Source organism: Candida dubliniensis, chromosome 2 (assembly GCF_000026945.1).
Source record: "Candida dubliniensis CD36 chromosome 2, complete sequence".
In the NCBI taxonomy this organism is placed as follows: Eukaryota; Fungi; Ascomycota; class Pichiomycetes; order Serinales; family Debaryomycetaceae; genus Candida; species Candida dubliniensis.
In genome coordinates, this window is record NC_012861.1 from 484,184 (window position 1) to 502,036 (window position 17,853).

Below are 17,853 nucleotides of genomic sequence, written 5' to 3' on the forward strand. Positions count from 1 at the left end.
GTTAACTTGTGAAGATAAACATATTGTCCGTTTCAATTCCAACAACAAGAATTATCCACTCAACTATCAATTAGTTTTTTCTTTTTCTTTTTTTTTTCTTTTTTGGTTTTTGCTTGAAAAAGGACAACTGGCATAGTAAAGGACATTCTACTATACTTAGATAAAACATGGCAAAACGGAAGTTAGAGGAAAATGATATTTCTACCATTGAAGAAGATGAATTCAAATCGTTCTCCGATCGAGAGGAACAAATAGAAGAACATAGTAACGGCCGTGCAAAACATGTGGAAGACAAAGCACAAGGGAGCGGTGATGACAGTGCAAGTGAAGACGAAGGAGAGGAAGAGAAAGAGGAACAACCACCTAACAAGAAACAAAAAAAGCAGCTTTCTGCACAGGATGTCCAAGTAGCTAGAGAGACAGCTGAATTATTCAAGTCTAATATATTTAAACTTCAAATTGACGAACTAATGAAAGAAGTGAAAGTCAAGAAAGCTCACGAAGAAACAATTGACAAAGTATTGCACCGTTTGCATGATTTGATTAAACAGGTGCCACCAGTGGAAGATCTAACTTTACAACAAGCAGAACAACATTTTAATCCCAAGAAACTAGTCATCCCATTTCCAGATCCCAAACCAACAAAAGTCAACTACAAATTTTCTTACTTGCCACTGGAAGATCTTTCTTTGGTTGGGTCGTATGGATTAAAAACCGCCATCAACCAACCACATGGACAAAGCATTGAAGTCGCCCTAACCATGCCGAAAGAATTGTTTCAACCAAAAGATTATTTAAATTATAGAGCATTATACAAAAAGTCATTTTATTTGGCGTACTTGGGTGAGAGCTTAATCCATTTGTCAAAAAAAAATAATTTACCAATCAAGGTGTCCTATCATTTTTTCAATGACGACGTATTGAACCCAGTATTAAAAATAGAGAGTATTCAAACTGAAAATCCGGAAGATTTGACTTTTACTAAGACAAAAATTGCTATTAATTTAATAGTAGCATTCCCGTTTGGTGTTTTTGATTCGAAAAAATTACTTCCCGATAAAAACTGTATTCGTGTGCAATCGGACACAGAAACCTTGCCACCTACACCATTGTATAATTCTAGTGTATTATCACAGACATCGTATGATTATTATTTGAAGTATTTATACACTACCAAGAAATCAGCCGATGCATTCAAAGATGCATGTGTATTGGGAAAGCTTTGGTTACAACAAAGAGGGTTTAATTCGTCTCTCAATAATGGAGGGTTTGGTCATTTTGAGTTTGCAATCTTGATGAGCGCGTTGTTAAATGGAGGTGGATTAAATGGTAACAAGATATTGTTACATGGATTTTCCTCATATCAATTATTCAAAGGTACAATCAAATACTTGGCAACAATGGATCTAAATGAGGGCTATTTATCACTTTCATCATTAATTGGAGAAAATATTGTATCGAAATATAAATCAGATGGATTTAATGTTCCCACCATATTTGATAAAAACACCAAATTAAACATATTATGGAAAATGAACAAAAGCTCTTACAAGAGTCTTCAATTACAAGCACAACAGACTTTGGAATTATTGAACGACGTTGTAAAAGATAGATTTGATGCCATTTTGCTTCAAAAATCTGACTTTGATCCAATGAGATACGATATCGTATTCAAGTTATCAGCACCCGAAGAGTTATACGATTCTTTTGGCCCGTTGGAAAAGATCGCTTACATTACTTTTGAGAACTACTTCAAGAGCAGACTATTTGCAATTTTAAACAAAGCATTAGGAGAAAGAACACAACTGATTGTTATTAGAAATGAACACCCTTCAAATACATTTGCCATCCACAAGAGAAAGCCATCACATGCAAGCTCAACCTTTGTTATTGGATTGCAGCTAAACCCAGAAGAATGTGATAAACTAGTAACGAAAGGTCCTAATAATGAAGATAAGGATGCTGGTATAAAATTCAGATCATTTTGGGGGAACAAGGCATCGTTGAGAAGATTCAAAGATGGGTCTATCCAGCATTGTGTTGTTTGGAACATTAAAGATCAAGAGCCAGTGGTGATGAACATTATCAAATATGCTTTAGATACTCACTTGCAATCGGAAATATCACAACATCTAGCAAGTCTGATCTGTTATTTCGATAAAAAGTTACCAGTTCCATTATTGCCCTCAGCGACAAATCAAGTTGTCACATCTTTAGGCAGTTTTACTGCTTTGAGAAATTCATTTGAAAATTTGAGTAAAGTCTTGACAAATTTAGAGCTCCCACTTAGTGTGAAAACAGTTTTGCCTGCATCATCTGGGTTAAGATACACCTCGGTATTACAGCCAGTGCCATTTGCAGCATCCAACCCAGATTTCTGGAACGATTGTGTATTACAATTTGAGACTTCAACAAGATGGCCAGATGAACTAAGCGCACTAGAGAAAACAAAGTCTGCGTTTTTATTAAAAATCTGCGAGGAATTAGCTGAGACAGAATATAATTCATTCATTACCAAAGATGAATCGGTGCCTTTCAACGAAAATATAACTTTGTTGAACATACTAACTCCAGAAGGTTATGGGTTTAGAATCAGGGCTTTTACAGAACGTGACGAATTGTTGTACTTGAGAGCTGTGTCTAATGCAGACAAACAAAAAGCGTTAGTACAAGACGTTTATTTGAAATTTAATGAAAAATATATGGGCTCAGTTAAGCACACCCGATCCGTAACACACCTCGCACAACATTTTCACTTTTATTCACCAACTGTCAGACTTTTCAAACAGTGGTTGGATTCTCAGTTGCTATTGCAACATTTTAGTGAAGAATTGGTGGAGCTAATTGCTTTGAAACCATTTGTGGATCCGGCCCCGTATTCGATTCCCCACTCAGTTGAAAACGGTTTCTTGCAAATTTTGAATTTCTTAGCTAACTGGAATTGGAAAGAAGACCCATTAGTTCTCGACTTGGTTAAAAGTTCGGCAGATGATGATGTCAAATTAAGTGACAAATTAACCATACAGGCACATAGAATCATTGAGCAAAATTTTGAAAAAATCAGAAAGACCGACCCATCAGGAATTAAAACACAGTATTTTATTGGATCCAAAGATGACCCTTCTGGAATATTATGGTCTCATAATTTAACTTTACCAATTTCCACCAGGTTGACTGCATTATCCCGTGCTGCTATCCAGTTGCTCAGAAAAGAAGGCATTACTGAAACCAACTTGGATTTAATATTCACTCCTGCATTACAAGATTATGACTTTACTATTAAAGTCAAGGCAAACAACATTACCACGTCTTCAGGTATTTTACCGCCCAACACATTTAAAAACTTAATTCAACCGTTAACTTCATTCCCCGATGATATAACTACAAAATACGATTTGGTTCAAGGTTATGTCGATGAATTAAATAAAAAATTTGGTAATGCTATCATATTTTCAAACAAAAAGTTTACAGGTTTATGCAAGAACAACGAAAACGTCATTGGTGGTATTTTTGTTCCCACTAACTTGACCAAAAAGAAATTTCGAGTCAATTTGGGCATTAACGTTAAACCTTTTGAAGATAAAGGAGATGAAGTTATAATCAACACCAGTTCCATTTATGATGAGATTGAGTTACTTGGTGGAGATTTAATAACAGCATTCGATAAACGTAAATAAAGTTGAGGAAATCTTACAAAACAACTACCACACACCCATAAAAGATTACTATAATGTTTGAGTGTGCTGTTGCTTTGTTTTCCCTTTATTTTTTTGCTTCAGTTTTTTTCCAGATTTTGGTTTTTTATCTGCTACATACTCAAGTTATAGAATAGTAACAATTATTTAATATTTGTAATAATATAAAACTGTAAATATGAAGCTTTTAAGAACGTCTAATATGCTAAGATATACATTTAATCAAACTAAGAGGTTTGCCTATATCTACTTTTTTCGATTTTGAGCACAGCCATAATGAACAACTTCATGGTCTTTAGTTACTGTGAAAACACTGTATCCCAATCGTTTGTTACATATTGCGCAAGGTTGCTTACTCGAACCAATTTTATACCCTTCATTCTGAAGTGTCATTACTTTATATTGTAGATTGGTCGACCCCACCTTGTACAATTGTGACACTAAATGGCTATCCTTGACGTTTTCATTGGTGTTGTTAATTTCTATTGTGAAAAATGTCTTTAGCTTATGCATGGGAAACGACCTGGGTAGCACAGATAATGTCTTTAAAATTGGAATCTTAGTACCGTGTTCAGATAATAATCTGACAATTAGTTCACAGTTTTCATGATAATTCATCAACAAATCCTCTAATAGTTTGTAAAATAAACCCGATCCCAAAGCTGAGCTCTGATGTCGATTATATATCTCAAGGCAGTACTCCATGGCAGCATCCAAATCATTTAATTGGTTAAATAAAACGTCAATTGACTTTTCATGCTCCCCTAGCTTCTTATATATATAAATAGTCAATCTTAAATATTTATCTTGAGTAGTGGGCATTTCCTTCAAAATCAGCCATGGTTCAAAAGTCTGTGATGTTTTCAAAATGTTTTGCAATTTGTTGTAATAATCGTTTTGATTTTTCCCGCTCTTCAACTGTTTCAAATACAATAAGCATAACTTTGTTTCAAGTTGCAGGTACAATTTCGATTTTTTCAAACTTTCAGAAATATCACTAGCGAAAAGTAACCACTCTAAATACATGATTCCCAAATCTTGATCTTTTTTACATAAAAATTGTAATACTTTGGTGTTATCATAGCTTTCGCATTCATACGAATCATTCATGAATACTAAACGAGCAGCATTTTTATCTTGGTCAATCACCCAACTGGAATATTTCAATACTAAATACAAGTTTTCGTCCGTCAATTTCCGTAAATATTGGATTGTTAAATCGGGCCCCTTTATAAAATCGTCAAACTTGTTGTCTTCTTCGTTTGAGTGCTCGATTGTACCTTCATCATGAGCCAAGTTGTACAACATTTCCAAGGCCTCTTCATGCAAGCTCCTTGCATAATAAAAATCAAGCAACTCCTTAATAAAATTAGGTTGCTTGGAGTTGCGTTGCTGAACATGGTTATGAATATTGCTCAATAAGCATTCATTGACTACCTTGGAATCACAATAATTATTGGGTAATCTTAATAAAGGACCCAACAACATCGGCTTGCAATAAAAATAACACAAGAATAAGGAAGTATCAATCACAGTGGCCACCGTCTCTAAGTTTCCATCAAATTCAGGATAAATATCACTTGGGTTAATTTCAATATTTTTCCAAGCCAAAACATCTTTGTCCATGAAGGTTGACAAAATTCTTCGTTGATCAGTAAGATATATTATCAAGTTATTTACAGCCTTAATGAATTTCCTGATATTCTGAGCTTTTACTGACTGTCCATGTGATTGCTTCAGCGCCATAGCTTTTTTTGACGTGTTATCGGTATCATATTCTGATTCTGAATAGTTATTAAGTTCGAGTTCTTCAACTGTAATGCGCTTAATTACATTTAAAGACGAGTTCTTTTTATTTTCATTTCCATTTCCGTCGCTGGTTACGCCCCTTGATCTTAGTTGACCATTAACAAATGTTGGGAACAAGCTTAATACATCAGTGAAAGAAACTAGCCATTCTGAAGATATATCTACCAAAGCCTCATGATACTTTGAGTAAGATTCAAATAACAAAGTTGCCTTTAAAGAATACAAATACCTTAATTTCATCAATTTGTTTTTCGCGTCATTGAACAAAGAATTAGCCTCATCAATATTGGAAACTAAAGTTATTGCCTTTTCAATTCCAACAAACTTCAAGTCATTGCGAGGATCCCTGATATTCCCAAGTGTCCCCTTCCCAGATATACTCAAAAACTGATCTATTTGTGCTTGGAATGGTAAGATACTGAATTGTAATATGTCAGTTCCAGAACCTATACTGATCACTGAGTTGGTTAAAATAACACTAGAATGGCTAGAATTAATACTATGACCCAATTTTTGAATCAAATCTCCACTTGTAACATCCACAATTTCTATCTTCTTAGGATAGACAACAAATAAATAAATCGGATATATAAATAAAACTTCAGTGGGGATTCCAGATAATTTAATCGATGACAAAATCATGCCGGGACCATTCCGTCTATCAATTTTAACAATTTGCGTATCCTTTACCAACAAAAAGTAATCATCACTTATTTGTATCGTCCACATCAGCGGAGCTGAGGAAGATAAGCCAAAGTAACCAAAAGAGGTTCCCAGACTAAGCATATTATCATTATTTTCAATTACCAATGGAGATATACTAAAGTCAACAAAGTTGCAAATAACATAGTTATTTATGAGTCCAATAATTATCGAATCCTCGTCAAACTTGTCTATTGATCGTATTTTGTCCTTCATCACTATTTCCTTTAATTTATTGAATTGAAATATGTTTCTAGATTTGTTAACAATTTGAAATACACTTAACTTTTTCTTAATTCCCACAAAAAACAATCTCCGGTCATTATTGAGTACATAAAAACTCAATGCATTCTTACTCTCAGGGACATGGTATATCTGATTTATGTGACTCCCCACAATTTCAAATATCTCGAGTGAAGTTAATGTTGTTATAAGTATAATCAATTTTGTAGTGGATATAGGCAAAGATTCAATCTTGTTGATACTCGACCCATCTTTAGTTATATTACTAAACAAATTGGCTAGCTTGTAGCTGCGATTCTCATGACCACGAAATAATCGTTTGATATCCTGGTATGACGAGTGTGTTGATATTGAAATAGCACTTGACACCAGTATTGTTCTGGTATCAGCCAATGATATTTGGCCAGATTCATCCAAAGATGTGTCTTTAACAGCATTATATATTAGTAAATCCCCATTGGTCAATCCAACAAAAAGTTGTTGTTGCTCACTCGCTTGGTCCACACTGTGTTTGTAAATGGCAGCTATCTTATTGCTCTTTATCTCATTTGAAGATATTCTTATTCTATCCAAAGGTTCTATCACATCTATATTCATTACCATTAAATCTCTTTTTGATAATACAGATAGAAAGTGTACAATGCTGATAATGTAGAACTCTAGTTTTTAGTTTGGCTCTCTTACATTTGTTTCTGATTCTGTTTTTTTTTTTTTTTTTTTTTTTTTTTTTGACTGGTTTAGTTTCGAGTGTTTCCTCAAACAATGAAACCTGTAGCATGGGCAATTTGTTAACCCTTAATCCCCAGAATTCTCAAAACGGCCAGTATCGACGCTTCCTACAATTCCATTTGGAATAAAAACACTGACCTGACAGTACCATTTATTTAAGTTATGTGGATATACACACTAAGAAATATATAATTGATTGTTTTTACTTTAACTGATAAAACTTACAATACTAGCACAGTATTTCACTAACGAATCCATTTTGTTATTTTTCTCATCATTCAACTGTCTGTATTCTTCCAAGGCCTCATGGAGATTAGTTTCATTTTCAAACAGATGGATCACATCACCGTGCATGTTGAAAAACATTGCATATAAGGTTTCCCATATTTCATAATTTGCATTTGATTTTAAACCAGCATTTAAGGCTTGAATAAAACTTGTCATTTCAATTAATGGAACAAATGAATTAAGGGATCTTATTTCCAAGTCTAATACGGCAGGAGATAAATTAAGTAAATAGGTCAAGAATTTTTCAAATTTTCCACTTTCCCCAGCTTCCCTCAATAGTTTTGTAAATTCACTTTCAAATGTATAGTTACCGTTTGTGTCTAATTTGCGCAATTTGCTACCGCTCTCTTCAACAACACTGTCTGGTTGTTCCAAAGTTTTCCCTTCGGCAACAGATGCCCTATCACCAACTGCTTGCCCAGTCAATTGTAAGAAAAAAGGTGCATTTTCTGGTTTTTTGGGTGCCTCTTTCGGTTTGCTTTGTTGTTTAATAGTATCTAAATGCAATAAAGTATTAAATTTAGATCTTGGCTCTGATGAGAAGGTAATTAAAGATCTATCTATCTGAGAAGTAGATGTATACAGCTCATTAATAGTACCGTCTTCATTAGTGTCCTCATCCAAGAACCCATCTAGCATTGTGGAACCACCATCACCAGAAGCATTTGGCAATAAAATTGTTGAAAACTCTTCTTCTTCTACATGCCTGGTAGAAACAGGTTTAAATTGGCCACGATTAGTCCACAAGGATATACCATTTCCCGAGACATGTGTTGTTGCCAAGATATCACCAATGGGCGAAAATTTAACTGCAGTTGCCACAACAGGCAAAATCACTCCATCAATGCAACCTCCAGTTGGTAAGTCCCAAGTTCGCAAAGTGGAGTCCAAGGCAACCGAAACTATCCATCTTCCATCGGGTGAGAAATCCATTCCTGAAATTCTGTTGGTATGGCCATACAATACTCTTATAACCTTTTGCGTGGTCACATCGATGACAACAATGGATAAATCATCCAAGGCACAAGCAACAAGATCAGACAGTTTATGATATATCATAGAAGTTATAGGGGCTTCAAGTTGTAATTTTCCTAAATAGACAGATTTCCCAAAATCATAGAATCCAATAATTCCATCCAAACCGCAACTGACCATTTTTCTATTCATTCCATCAATTGCTAAACCCGTGACAGCTTGCTTATGTAAAACATATTTTTTACGCAATAACCCACTTTGAAGATTGTACGATCCAATACCACCCAGCGATGATCCAACCAACCCAAAATTACCACACTGGGAAATACATACAGATTTCACAATACCGCCATCAATGGTGTTTAACAAATGTCTACCCACTCTTTTGTTTCTTGAGTCCCATGTTCTGGCAAAGGTTTCATCTTTGTGTGCGGTTATGATATTTTCCCAATCACCTTCTCTGGCATAAGAGGATGAAATAGAAATGATTTCCGGGAACTTTTCTCTCATGGAAACAACTTGTCCAGCTTGTCTTTTCCCATCCTTGGATTTTTGCAACCTTTGAGACATTTCTTGTGCTTGAGCATCTTTTCTCAATGAAAATGTCCAAAATGTTTTATCTCTAGAAGCACTCAACAAAAAATGGGTTTTATCTTCTTGAGGAAATTCAATAGCCACTGGTGGTGCAGAATGGCCACCTCTGGATCTGAGATGCCTTGGAGGAGGAACAATAGACGAATTCGAAGTCGTTAAATTAGGATCAAAAACAAATTCCTTCAAATGGTTATCACCACCATTTGTTAAAACAATCGGTTGTCCATTCAAAAATTTGGCATTTGCAACACCTCCATGAGTCTCTTTATGGGCATTTCTCAAAACATGAACACGTGATTTTTTATCCAAATCGTAAAAATATAAATCCCCATTATTCAAGCCAGCAACCAAATGAGGAGCTCCATCAGTTCTAAATGAGATTGAGGTAACTTTTGATGACGATTCAGTTCCTGAAGTAATGATTTTTTGGCCCAATACTTTCCCCTTTTTAATGTTGAACAAAAACACATTCCCATTAAATGTACCAACAGCAATTACATCCAAAACTGGAGCAGCTTCAATTGACGAAATCTTTTCGCCTTCAAATTGCAATTCACGGGATTTGTATAATAATTTACCGGTTCTTACATTTATAACAAAAACCGATTGAGTTGTAGCAACAATCACTTTATTTAAATATGTAGGGGGGTGAATCAATCCCACAATTTCTCCTTCAATTAAAGAATTGATTACTCTAATCGTACTGTATAATTCAGTTGGGAATTTCTTTCCTTCAGCTTTCTTGAATATGCAAATATCACCTTCTATCGTGGTAGCAATAAGATACTCCCCGAACACTAATAAATGGTTGACAGTAGAATTGCCTTCACAAATCAATTCATGTTCTAATCTACCACGTCTAAAAATACCAATACGGCCACCATACGATGCATAGACAAAATGATGGTGTGCAGCCAAGCATGTAATCTTTGAAGGAGTTTGAGTTTGGGAAACAAATAACAAATGTAATGTGGCCGAGTCATAGATTTGGAAAGATCTCCCAACAGAGGTGACAGCATAAAATGTCGAACCTAATGTCCCCATTGCAAATGGAGTTGAGTCTGTAACATTACCCAAAACTCTGAACGGACTAAATATTTTTGAAGCTTTTGGTTGTTTTGCAATACCTGATGAATTTGATTCAATCTTTCTTTTCTTCTCCATCACAGTTTCGGTCATTGTGGACTAAAAATTGTTGAAGATGAGGTAGTCCGCTTGAAATGAATTTGTATTATATTTTCGAAATTTTTTTTTTTTTTTTTTTTTCAACCTTCGCGATGATCTTTCATATTTTTTTTCTTTAGTGCTTTGCATAGTAATTGATTAGCAATTAATACAAGGACAGTTTCCTTTTCTATACACCAATAATGATAGTTCCAGAAAAAAGAACATTAGAGGAACCAGAAGTTCGATCAGAATCCAAGAAGCCAAACACTTCAACTTATGTGAAGGGGATAGCAGCTATTAAAGCAGAGTATTTGGTACCTACATCTTCATTCACCGTTGTTGAATACGATGATGATGAAGCTGAAAGTGGCAATAGAGAAGGAGAATCCAAACCAAGAAATAAGAAAAAACAAAAGGGTCAAAACCACAAGCGTGATTTGAAACAAAAGAAAGATATTATAAAATTGTGTCCATCTTTGATTGATCCTGAAGACGATAGGATTTGTCAAGTTGGTTCAGATAAATGCCGCTTTCATCATGATATTGCTTCATATTTGGAATCCAAGCCACACGATATTGATGGTATATGTCCAGTCTTTGAAGCTCTTGGTTATTGTCCAACTGGGATAAAATGTAGATGGTTAAAGTCACATTACAACCCAGAAACCTCCAAGTTGATCAAAGATTTAGAGAAAACCGAAATCGCTAAAACTACTAATTATGAGGTCAACCATATTGATAAAGATCAAAAAATGGAAATGCAAAAGAAGAAATACTTTTTCAAGATTTCACAGCCAGTAATTAAGTACTTGGATTCTCGAATTCAAAACGATGAAAACTTAGCCAAGCAAAAGGAAGAACGTAAAGACAATGAAGCTAGTTATGTAGAAGCACCTTTCACAATCTCCGAAAAAAAGAAGCTTCATTTGCGTAATGCCAAAATTGTTTCCCCATTAACAACAGTTGGTAATTTGCCTTACCGTCGTTTAATGAAAACCTTGGGAGCTGATGTCACGTATTCTGAAATGGCACTTTCGGTTCCTTTGATCCAAGGACACAATCCTGAGTGGGCGTTACCAAAGGCACACATAAGCGAATATCCAGGGTTTGGTGTCCAAATTGCCAGTTCTAAGCATTGGGCTGCTGCTAAAGCTGCTGAAGCTATCTATAGGAATACAACTCATGTATCGGAATTGAATTTGAACTGTGGTTGTCCAATTGATTTGTTGTATAAACAAGGACAAGGATCTGCATTATTAGATCAACCATCAAAGTTATTGCGTATTTTGAGTGGTATGAATGCATCATCTGGGGATATTCCCGTCACGGTTAAGATAAGAACCGGAATTAAAGAAGGGAAAAATACTGCTGTAAACTTAGTATCAAGAGTATTGGATGAAGGAAATGCTGCTGCCATAACTTTACATGGTCGTTCTCGACAACAACGTTATTCCAAAGAAGCGGATTGGAATTACATTGCCGAAGTTGGTACCGTAGTCAAAAATTGGAACGAACAGCAAAAAGAGGACAAAGAAGCTAGAGATAGAGATCCGGTTTATTTCGTTGGTAATGGTGATGTGTATTCTCACGAAGATTGGTATAAACACGTGAACACCGAGGGAATAGATTCCGTTATGGTTGCTAGAGGTGCCTTGATCAAACCATGGATATTTGAAGAAGTCGAAGCACAGCAATATTTGGACAAGTCGGCTAGTGAAAGATTAGACATTTTAGGAAAATTTGCTAAATATGCAATTGAACATTGGGGTTCTGATGAGTATGGTGTTGGGTTATCAAGAAGATTCATGTGTGAATTTTTAAGTTTCACACACAGATATATCCCAGTTGGTATTATGGAGAGATTACCCCCTAGGTTGAACGAGAGACCACCGAAATGGGTTGGTAGAAACGACTTGGAAACTTTACTTGCTTCTACTGATTACAAGGACTGGATTAAGATTACGGAAATGTTCTTGGGGAAAGCAACTGATGATTTTCAATTTACTCCTAAACATAAAAGTAACGCCTATGAAAATAAATAATACTGCAAATAGCTATATAGACCACACATATACACAAAAAAAAAAAATGTACACTTGAAGTTCGGCGACTTATTTTCTTTCTTTCAACTCTGAAACATCTTCATATTCACTAGATAAGCTTTTTGCTTGATTTTTCAAAATCTCCAAATCTTCATCTTTTTGAGCTAATTCTTTCTTTAATTTGGCAACTGTTGCGGAATCCTCAGCAACTGTTTCCGTAGACTTTAAATCATCCACTTTATCTTTTGTAGCAATTAATTCTGCAACTAAGGAGTAAGTTCTTGTCAAGATCAAAGTCAAAAACAAAGTAAACCCACAAAGGTACATATTTCTTTGAGCATAGAATCTTCTTGCTTGAATTTCTGAACGATCAACAACAGCAGTTGAGCCAGGACTGGCAGTGGATGAATGTAATTCTGATGTGACAGCATAAACCCTATTGACAGAATCGATAAACAACACCAACACAAACCCGAGAATACATTTGATAGCAATTTGAAATTGTTCATTTCTGAAAGGGGCTGATACAGTACTTAAAACTGATCTCCTAATTTTTCTAGGATATGGCAATGAAAGAACCCCAAAAAAGACCATTTCAAATACCAATAAACCAAATACCAAATTATAATATAAAGCCATGATGTATTGTTAATCGATTGATGTGTACAAACGGCAATGATGAAATCAAAATAGTTTCGAGAATGAAAAAAAAAAAAAAAAAGAAGCTAAAAAAAAAAGAAAGAATTACCACACGATATATATATATCAATTGACAAGTGTAATATCGACGGCAATTATAAGAATAAACTAGAAACAAGTAGCAACTATATGATGATGAAGAAAAAAGGGACAAAACGAGAAAAAAAAATTGAAAACCAGAACAAGACCGCGAAGTTTTGTTTGTAGAAACCGATTTACGTGTACATTAACTAAATTTTCTATACTAATGATATTATTATCCGTTTACACCAATCATCTATAACATTAATCCATCCCATAGTTTATAAGTTATTATATTTACAACCGCATCGACACCTTCAATGTAAAAGTAGTTAAAAAGGGTAATGTAATCCATAAGATAGCATACTGGCAAATCAAACAAATTGCCAAACAATCCATCTGCAAATGTTCTTCACTTAGTGGGTCTGTGTAGAATGCAGTAAAGTACACCAACGAAGTAGCGTTTGGTAATCCAAATTCTAAAACGCTAACAAATCTCACCAAACTGTCACCACCGTACCATCCACCTTGGTTGAACCCGGTTGTGACACCCACACCAAATATTGGGATGATAATTAATCGGGCAACAGTGATTAGCAATGCCGTTTTCCAAAACCCTGGAGGCATTTTTTTCACTTGCAATCTTGCCAAAGTTGTACCAAGTAATATCAACCCCAAAGGAACAGATGCAGCACCAACATAACTGGTAAAATCAATAATAAACGACAATGGGGGGAGTTTATCGGGTGCGTTAGGTATATAAAAGTTTGATGTCACAAACAATGCCTTGAGTGGTGGAGCCATTGCAATGGCTATTGATAGAATTAATGAAAGTGAACATGGTGTGGTGATATTTTTGAACAACTGCTTCAAATAATTTGTGACCTTGGATTCAGATTTCACTGAAGGCTCAGCTGCGATTTCTGATGTTGCCGTTCTTGTCCTTTGTACTTCGTTGTTTCGCAATGCGTCAAATTCCGAATATTCATTGATGACATCTTGGACATTCTGCGATCTTTGTCTTCGCAAATCGCTTGTTCTAGAAAGCACCAGCGTGATAGTATATGGAACACTCAACTCAGATGTATTTGATGTACGGCGTCTTACAACTGACCCTTCACTTCCATCAGAAGACAGTCTGCTCCTAGTCTTATCAGCTTGTTCTGCCTTTGTCTTAAGAAATTGGTTATGCTGATCTTGTTCTTCTTCGTCAATATCTAATTGATCTGAAACAACCGCTTGACTAATTATTGAATCAGAATCGGAATTTGTATTATTTGGAGTAGCACGAGATTCTTCAGCTCCTATACCCGTTGCACTAGGATTGGTAGACTTTTCATGTTCAATCTGGCGCCTGATACTGCTCTCTGAATCACTACACTCTTTATTTTCCTCGTCAACCTTCAACTCATCTCGGAAATCGTATTCAATAAGCCTAAACAAACCAAATGAGAACTGACACATTACCATAGCCATCAAAAAAATACAAACATAAGCCACCCCCTTTTCTCCCTGTGCTGTTGTGAAGATTACACCACCTTTAGCAAAAGTTTGTAAATAGGCAATAGGCAAGTCACTAATATTAGGAAAGATACCCACCGAAATTAAACCGCCTAACCATCGTTTTGGGGATTTGGTAATTATATGAATACCATATGCTAGTAACCCCCCAAATACAAATAGTAGTGCAGAAGTGAAAACAATTATCCCAATGTTTTTAATATCCGATGATTTTAAGTTACTGACAATATTATTGAAGATCAAACATGGCATAATTGCTGTGACAACAGTGTCAGAAATGTCACGGCATGTTGAAACTGATAGAATATTTCGTTTAGCTAGATAAAACCCAATGGCTATAATGAAATATATTTTGAAGATTGGTTTGACTGCCGAATATATGACTAAGCCCAAAGGTAAAGATGATGAGTCCGACATGTTCTTGTGAAAAGGTAATAAAGTTTGAAAAAACAAAGTTGGTATTCCTTTATTATTTTAGTTGTTTAGAATTATTATTTTATATTTTCTTTTTTTTTTTTTTTTTAATATGAATTATTCTATTTTTTTTTTTTTTTTCCAGTACCAAATCTGGATCAACCACCAATGCAATGATTTATCAAGATATGGTTTATTCTACAACCGGTTTTCGTAGACAGTATATTTTAAATGGTACCACTGGGTAATGTGTCCTAAACATTATCTATAAATGCTTAGATACCATTCTTAGTGTAGAAGTAATATGGTAGGACAAATAAAGAGGCATCGTTTATATTCGCGGGATCGTGTACCCGAAGGTATCACCAGTTGGAAATTATCAACTACACTTGTAATAAATAATAAAAGCACAACAAAAATCCAATGAATTTTCCAAACAATTAGAAAACATTTGTATTGGCTATTTCATGGTGTTTAGGCGAAGAAAGAGTTGTAAGGGATAATGATGAGCATTCAGAGGGGTTAGTAGAGTATCCCCCACATGTAAGTGGGGGTAACATTTTTTTTTTTTTTTTTTTGAAGCACTAAAATATAATCTGGAGTTTAATGATGATGCCCCAAACTCTTGTGTAAACTGCACGCAAGGAACTAGTTCTCACAGTGATTAGGATAATTTTATGCCTACACAACAGCCTGTTCAAGATATACTTTTTGGCAATTGAGAACTCCGAGTTCTTGGAAATATGATTCAAGTGTTGTATTTTAAGGTTTACAAAAATTAGGCAGCATTAGGAGTAAAAAAGGAAAAGTTAGGGTTAAATTATTTGCAGGTCCAGCCATCAAATCCATTCAACTTTAAACTTTAAAATTGTGAGACTTTTCGTTTTTGTACTTGGGACACGAACAATAGAGTTGGAAAGGTTAACGTTATATCTTAAACTGTTTCGATAGAAACTCACAAGCTCGTTCATATTTTAATTTTAAAGCATATATTACTGTTGTTGTAATACTAGAATTCAGCCTAACATTGTTTATTCTATTTTTTTTTTTTTTTTTCCCTTTAATCTTTTTAGGTTATGTATTAATTAGCATGCATAGCATACCCAAAAATGTGCGTGCGATAAGAGATAGTGGAAAAAGATGTCGATATATAGGTTGCAGTAGTTCTACAATAAGGCAGAGGAATACAGAATGCATCACTTGATCAGTACATATGACAAATTGATAAACAAAGATCTTCTAACAGTGGGAAACTCTATAAAGATTTCTGCTAACATGTTCCCCACAGTGACAGCCATAACTAGGCTTTTCCAGAGGATACTGATAAAAAGAAAAATAGTTTTCGTGTTTTTGTGCACTCTAAACGATTTGCAATCTTGAACAAACTACAAATATCTTAAACAATTCTTTTTCTGTGGGTATCAAATAATTAATTACGTGTATTAGCATGATTTAGAACTTATATATGTTACGGTAACCTTCTCAGCATCGTATATCTCAGCATCATCTATGTCCTCTAATATATCCTCTATATCATCTGTAAGTAACATTTGCATACTACTGTTATTTTTAGAATCAGAAAATATTGAAGCTGCACTTGACTCGGTACACGAGTGGTCATGACTTGATGCCACACTTAAAGGTGACGATGGTTCAGATGTAACTATTTGTTTAGTTGGAGCTTCTTGTTTAGTTATTGCTATTGGTTCTGGTGTGATATTTTGTTTCTTGGGAAGGATTTTTTCTGAAAATGCTGGCTTATCTTTTGAGGATGATCTCCACCTTTGAAACAATCTCGCTGGAGATCTCTTGGGAATTGTATCCGGATTCATGGAAGCTTCTGGTACTATTGTTGGTGGTGGCTGAAAAGCAGTTGTGTCGGAAGACATGGAGATGAACTCGCTTTCAATTAAAATGTTTAATGATTCACTATAAAGTAAATAATCTTGGAATTCTAATAAATTGATTTGGGACATATAAGGCTTTTGGTGGATAGGGAAGAATAATGAATTACTTTCCCTGTAATTTTTTTTTTTAACCAAAAATTCTTTTGTCCTTATTTTATATTATCTTTTGATAGAAACACAAACAAGTATCAGTTTTTGTTTTCTTGAAGTGATTGAATAGACAACTAGTGATAAAGTGGTCCCCTTTTACCTTTCTAAGAACTAACAATTACTTGAAAAGGGAAAGTAATGGTGGAAAAAAAGAAAAAAACAAAAAAACAATGTATAAGTCAAAAAAGGGATAACAAAATTTAAAACTTTACCAGAAACAGGATAGATATATATATAGAGATATTCTGTCTTTACGATATTGGGGAATACTTGTGACTTTGCTGGTCCTTTAACCAAATTCTGAAGAATGTATAGTACAAAAGCGTGCGATGCGCAAAAGGTTAAATGTACAATGTAGCCAAAAGAAAGAAAAAGCAACAAAAAGAGAAAAGGAAAAAACAATACCAATAAGGTCACCCAATATATCAATTACAATAGACAAGTACAAATTTTGAAGTTGGCTATACTATGGGATTTGCAAAATCCCACTTAAAAGGAATGTATGTTGTATTTCATTTTTCATAATATGTTAACAATAGTTGTGTCTTGAGTAAAACATGAAAATGTGATGATCACAATCAATCAATGCTTTGGTTTTGAACATTCTGTTGCGCGACTTTGACATGACAATTCCTATTTTTTTATATTTTTGTGTTGCATTGTTCCCGTTCTTCTAGTCTTTTTTTTTTTTTGACTGACTACAATTTCCTCATCTTCGCACAACTGTTACTCAAGATTAACGTTGTGACTCTTTATTGTACAATGTAAAATTCCCATTTTAGGAATACTTATTAAAGGGGGCAGCCTACCAACCAACAAATATATAAGAAAACCAGAAACCACAATTTGTCACGCCAAAGCCATCTTTGTTAATGTAACATACCATTAACAGAAGGT

At 34.7% G+C, this 17,853-nt stretch overlaps 7 protein-coding genes across 7 annotated transcripts; 2 read left to right on the forward strand and 5 right to left on the reverse strand. All coding sequences in view use genetic code 12, as the record gives it.

Annotated features, from left to right (window-relative positions):
- Positions 1-167: 167 nt before the first annotated feature.
- CD36_17140 (nucleolar RNA-associated proteins, putative) lies at positions 168-3,677 on the forward strand (the record flags this gene model as incomplete). The annotated part of the gene is made up of 1 exon (XM_002418147.1): positions 168-3,677. The coding sequence occupies one exon, from the start codon at positions 168-170 to the stop codon at positions 3,675-3,677; it is 3,510 nt and encodes a 1,169-aa protein (XP_002418192.1).
- Positions 3,678-3,941: 264 nt separating this feature from the next.
- Positions 3,942-7,052, reverse strand: CD36_17150 (Rab guanyl-nucleotide exchange factor, putative; the record flags this gene model as incomplete). Its single annotated transcript, XM_002418148.1, has 1 exon — positions 3,942-7,052. The coding sequence occupies one exon, from the start codon at positions 7,050-7,052 to the stop codon at positions 3,942-3,944; it is 3,111 nt and encodes a 1,036-aa protein (XP_002418193.1).
- A 333-nt stretch (positions 7,053-7,385) lies between these two features.
- On the reverse strand, positions 7,386-10,214 carry CD36_17160 (U3 snoRNP protein, putative; the record flags this gene model as incomplete). Its single annotated transcript, XM_002418149.1, has 1 exon — positions 7,386-10,214. The coding sequence occupies one exon, from the start codon at positions 10,212-10,214 to the stop codon at positions 7,386-7,388; it is 2,829 nt and encodes a 942-aa protein (XP_002418194.1).
- Positions 10,215-10,402: 188 nt separating this feature from the next.
- On the forward strand, positions 10,403-12,244 carry CD36_17170 (tRNA-dihydrouridine synthase, putative; the record flags this gene model as incomplete). Its single annotated transcript, XM_002418150.1, has 1 exon — positions 10,403-12,244. The coding sequence occupies one exon, from the start codon at positions 10,403-10,405 to the stop codon at positions 12,242-12,244; it is 1,842 nt and encodes a 613-aa protein (XP_002418195.1).
- Positions 12,245-12,313: 69 nt separating this feature from the next.
- CD36_17180 (endoplasmic reticulum transmembrane protein, putative) lies at positions 12,314-12,883 on the reverse strand (the record flags this gene model as incomplete). The annotated part of the gene is made up of 1 exon (XM_002418151.1): positions 12,314-12,883. One exon carries the CDS (start codon positions 12,881-12,883, stop codon positions 12,314-12,316), a length of 570 nt encoding a protein of 189 aa, XP_002418196.1.
- A 378-nt stretch (positions 12,884-13,261) lies between these two features.
- Positions 13,262-14,902, reverse strand: CD36_17190 (extracellular matrix protein, putative; the record flags this gene model as incomplete). The annotated part of the gene is made up of 1 exon (XM_002418152.1): positions 13,262-14,902. The coding sequence occupies one exon, from the start codon at positions 14,900-14,902 to the stop codon at positions 13,262-13,264; it is 1,641 nt and encodes a 546-aa protein (XP_002418197.1).
- A 1,439-nt stretch (positions 14,903-16,341) lies between these two features.
- Positions 16,342-16,875, reverse strand: CD36_17200 (conserved hypothetical protein; the record flags this gene model as incomplete). The annotated part of the gene is made up of 1 exon (XM_002418153.1): positions 16,342-16,875. The coding sequence occupies one exon, from the start codon at positions 16,873-16,875 to the stop codon at positions 16,342-16,344; it is 534 nt and encodes a 177-aa protein (XP_002418198.1).
- Positions 16,876-17,853: the final 978 nt, after the last annotated feature.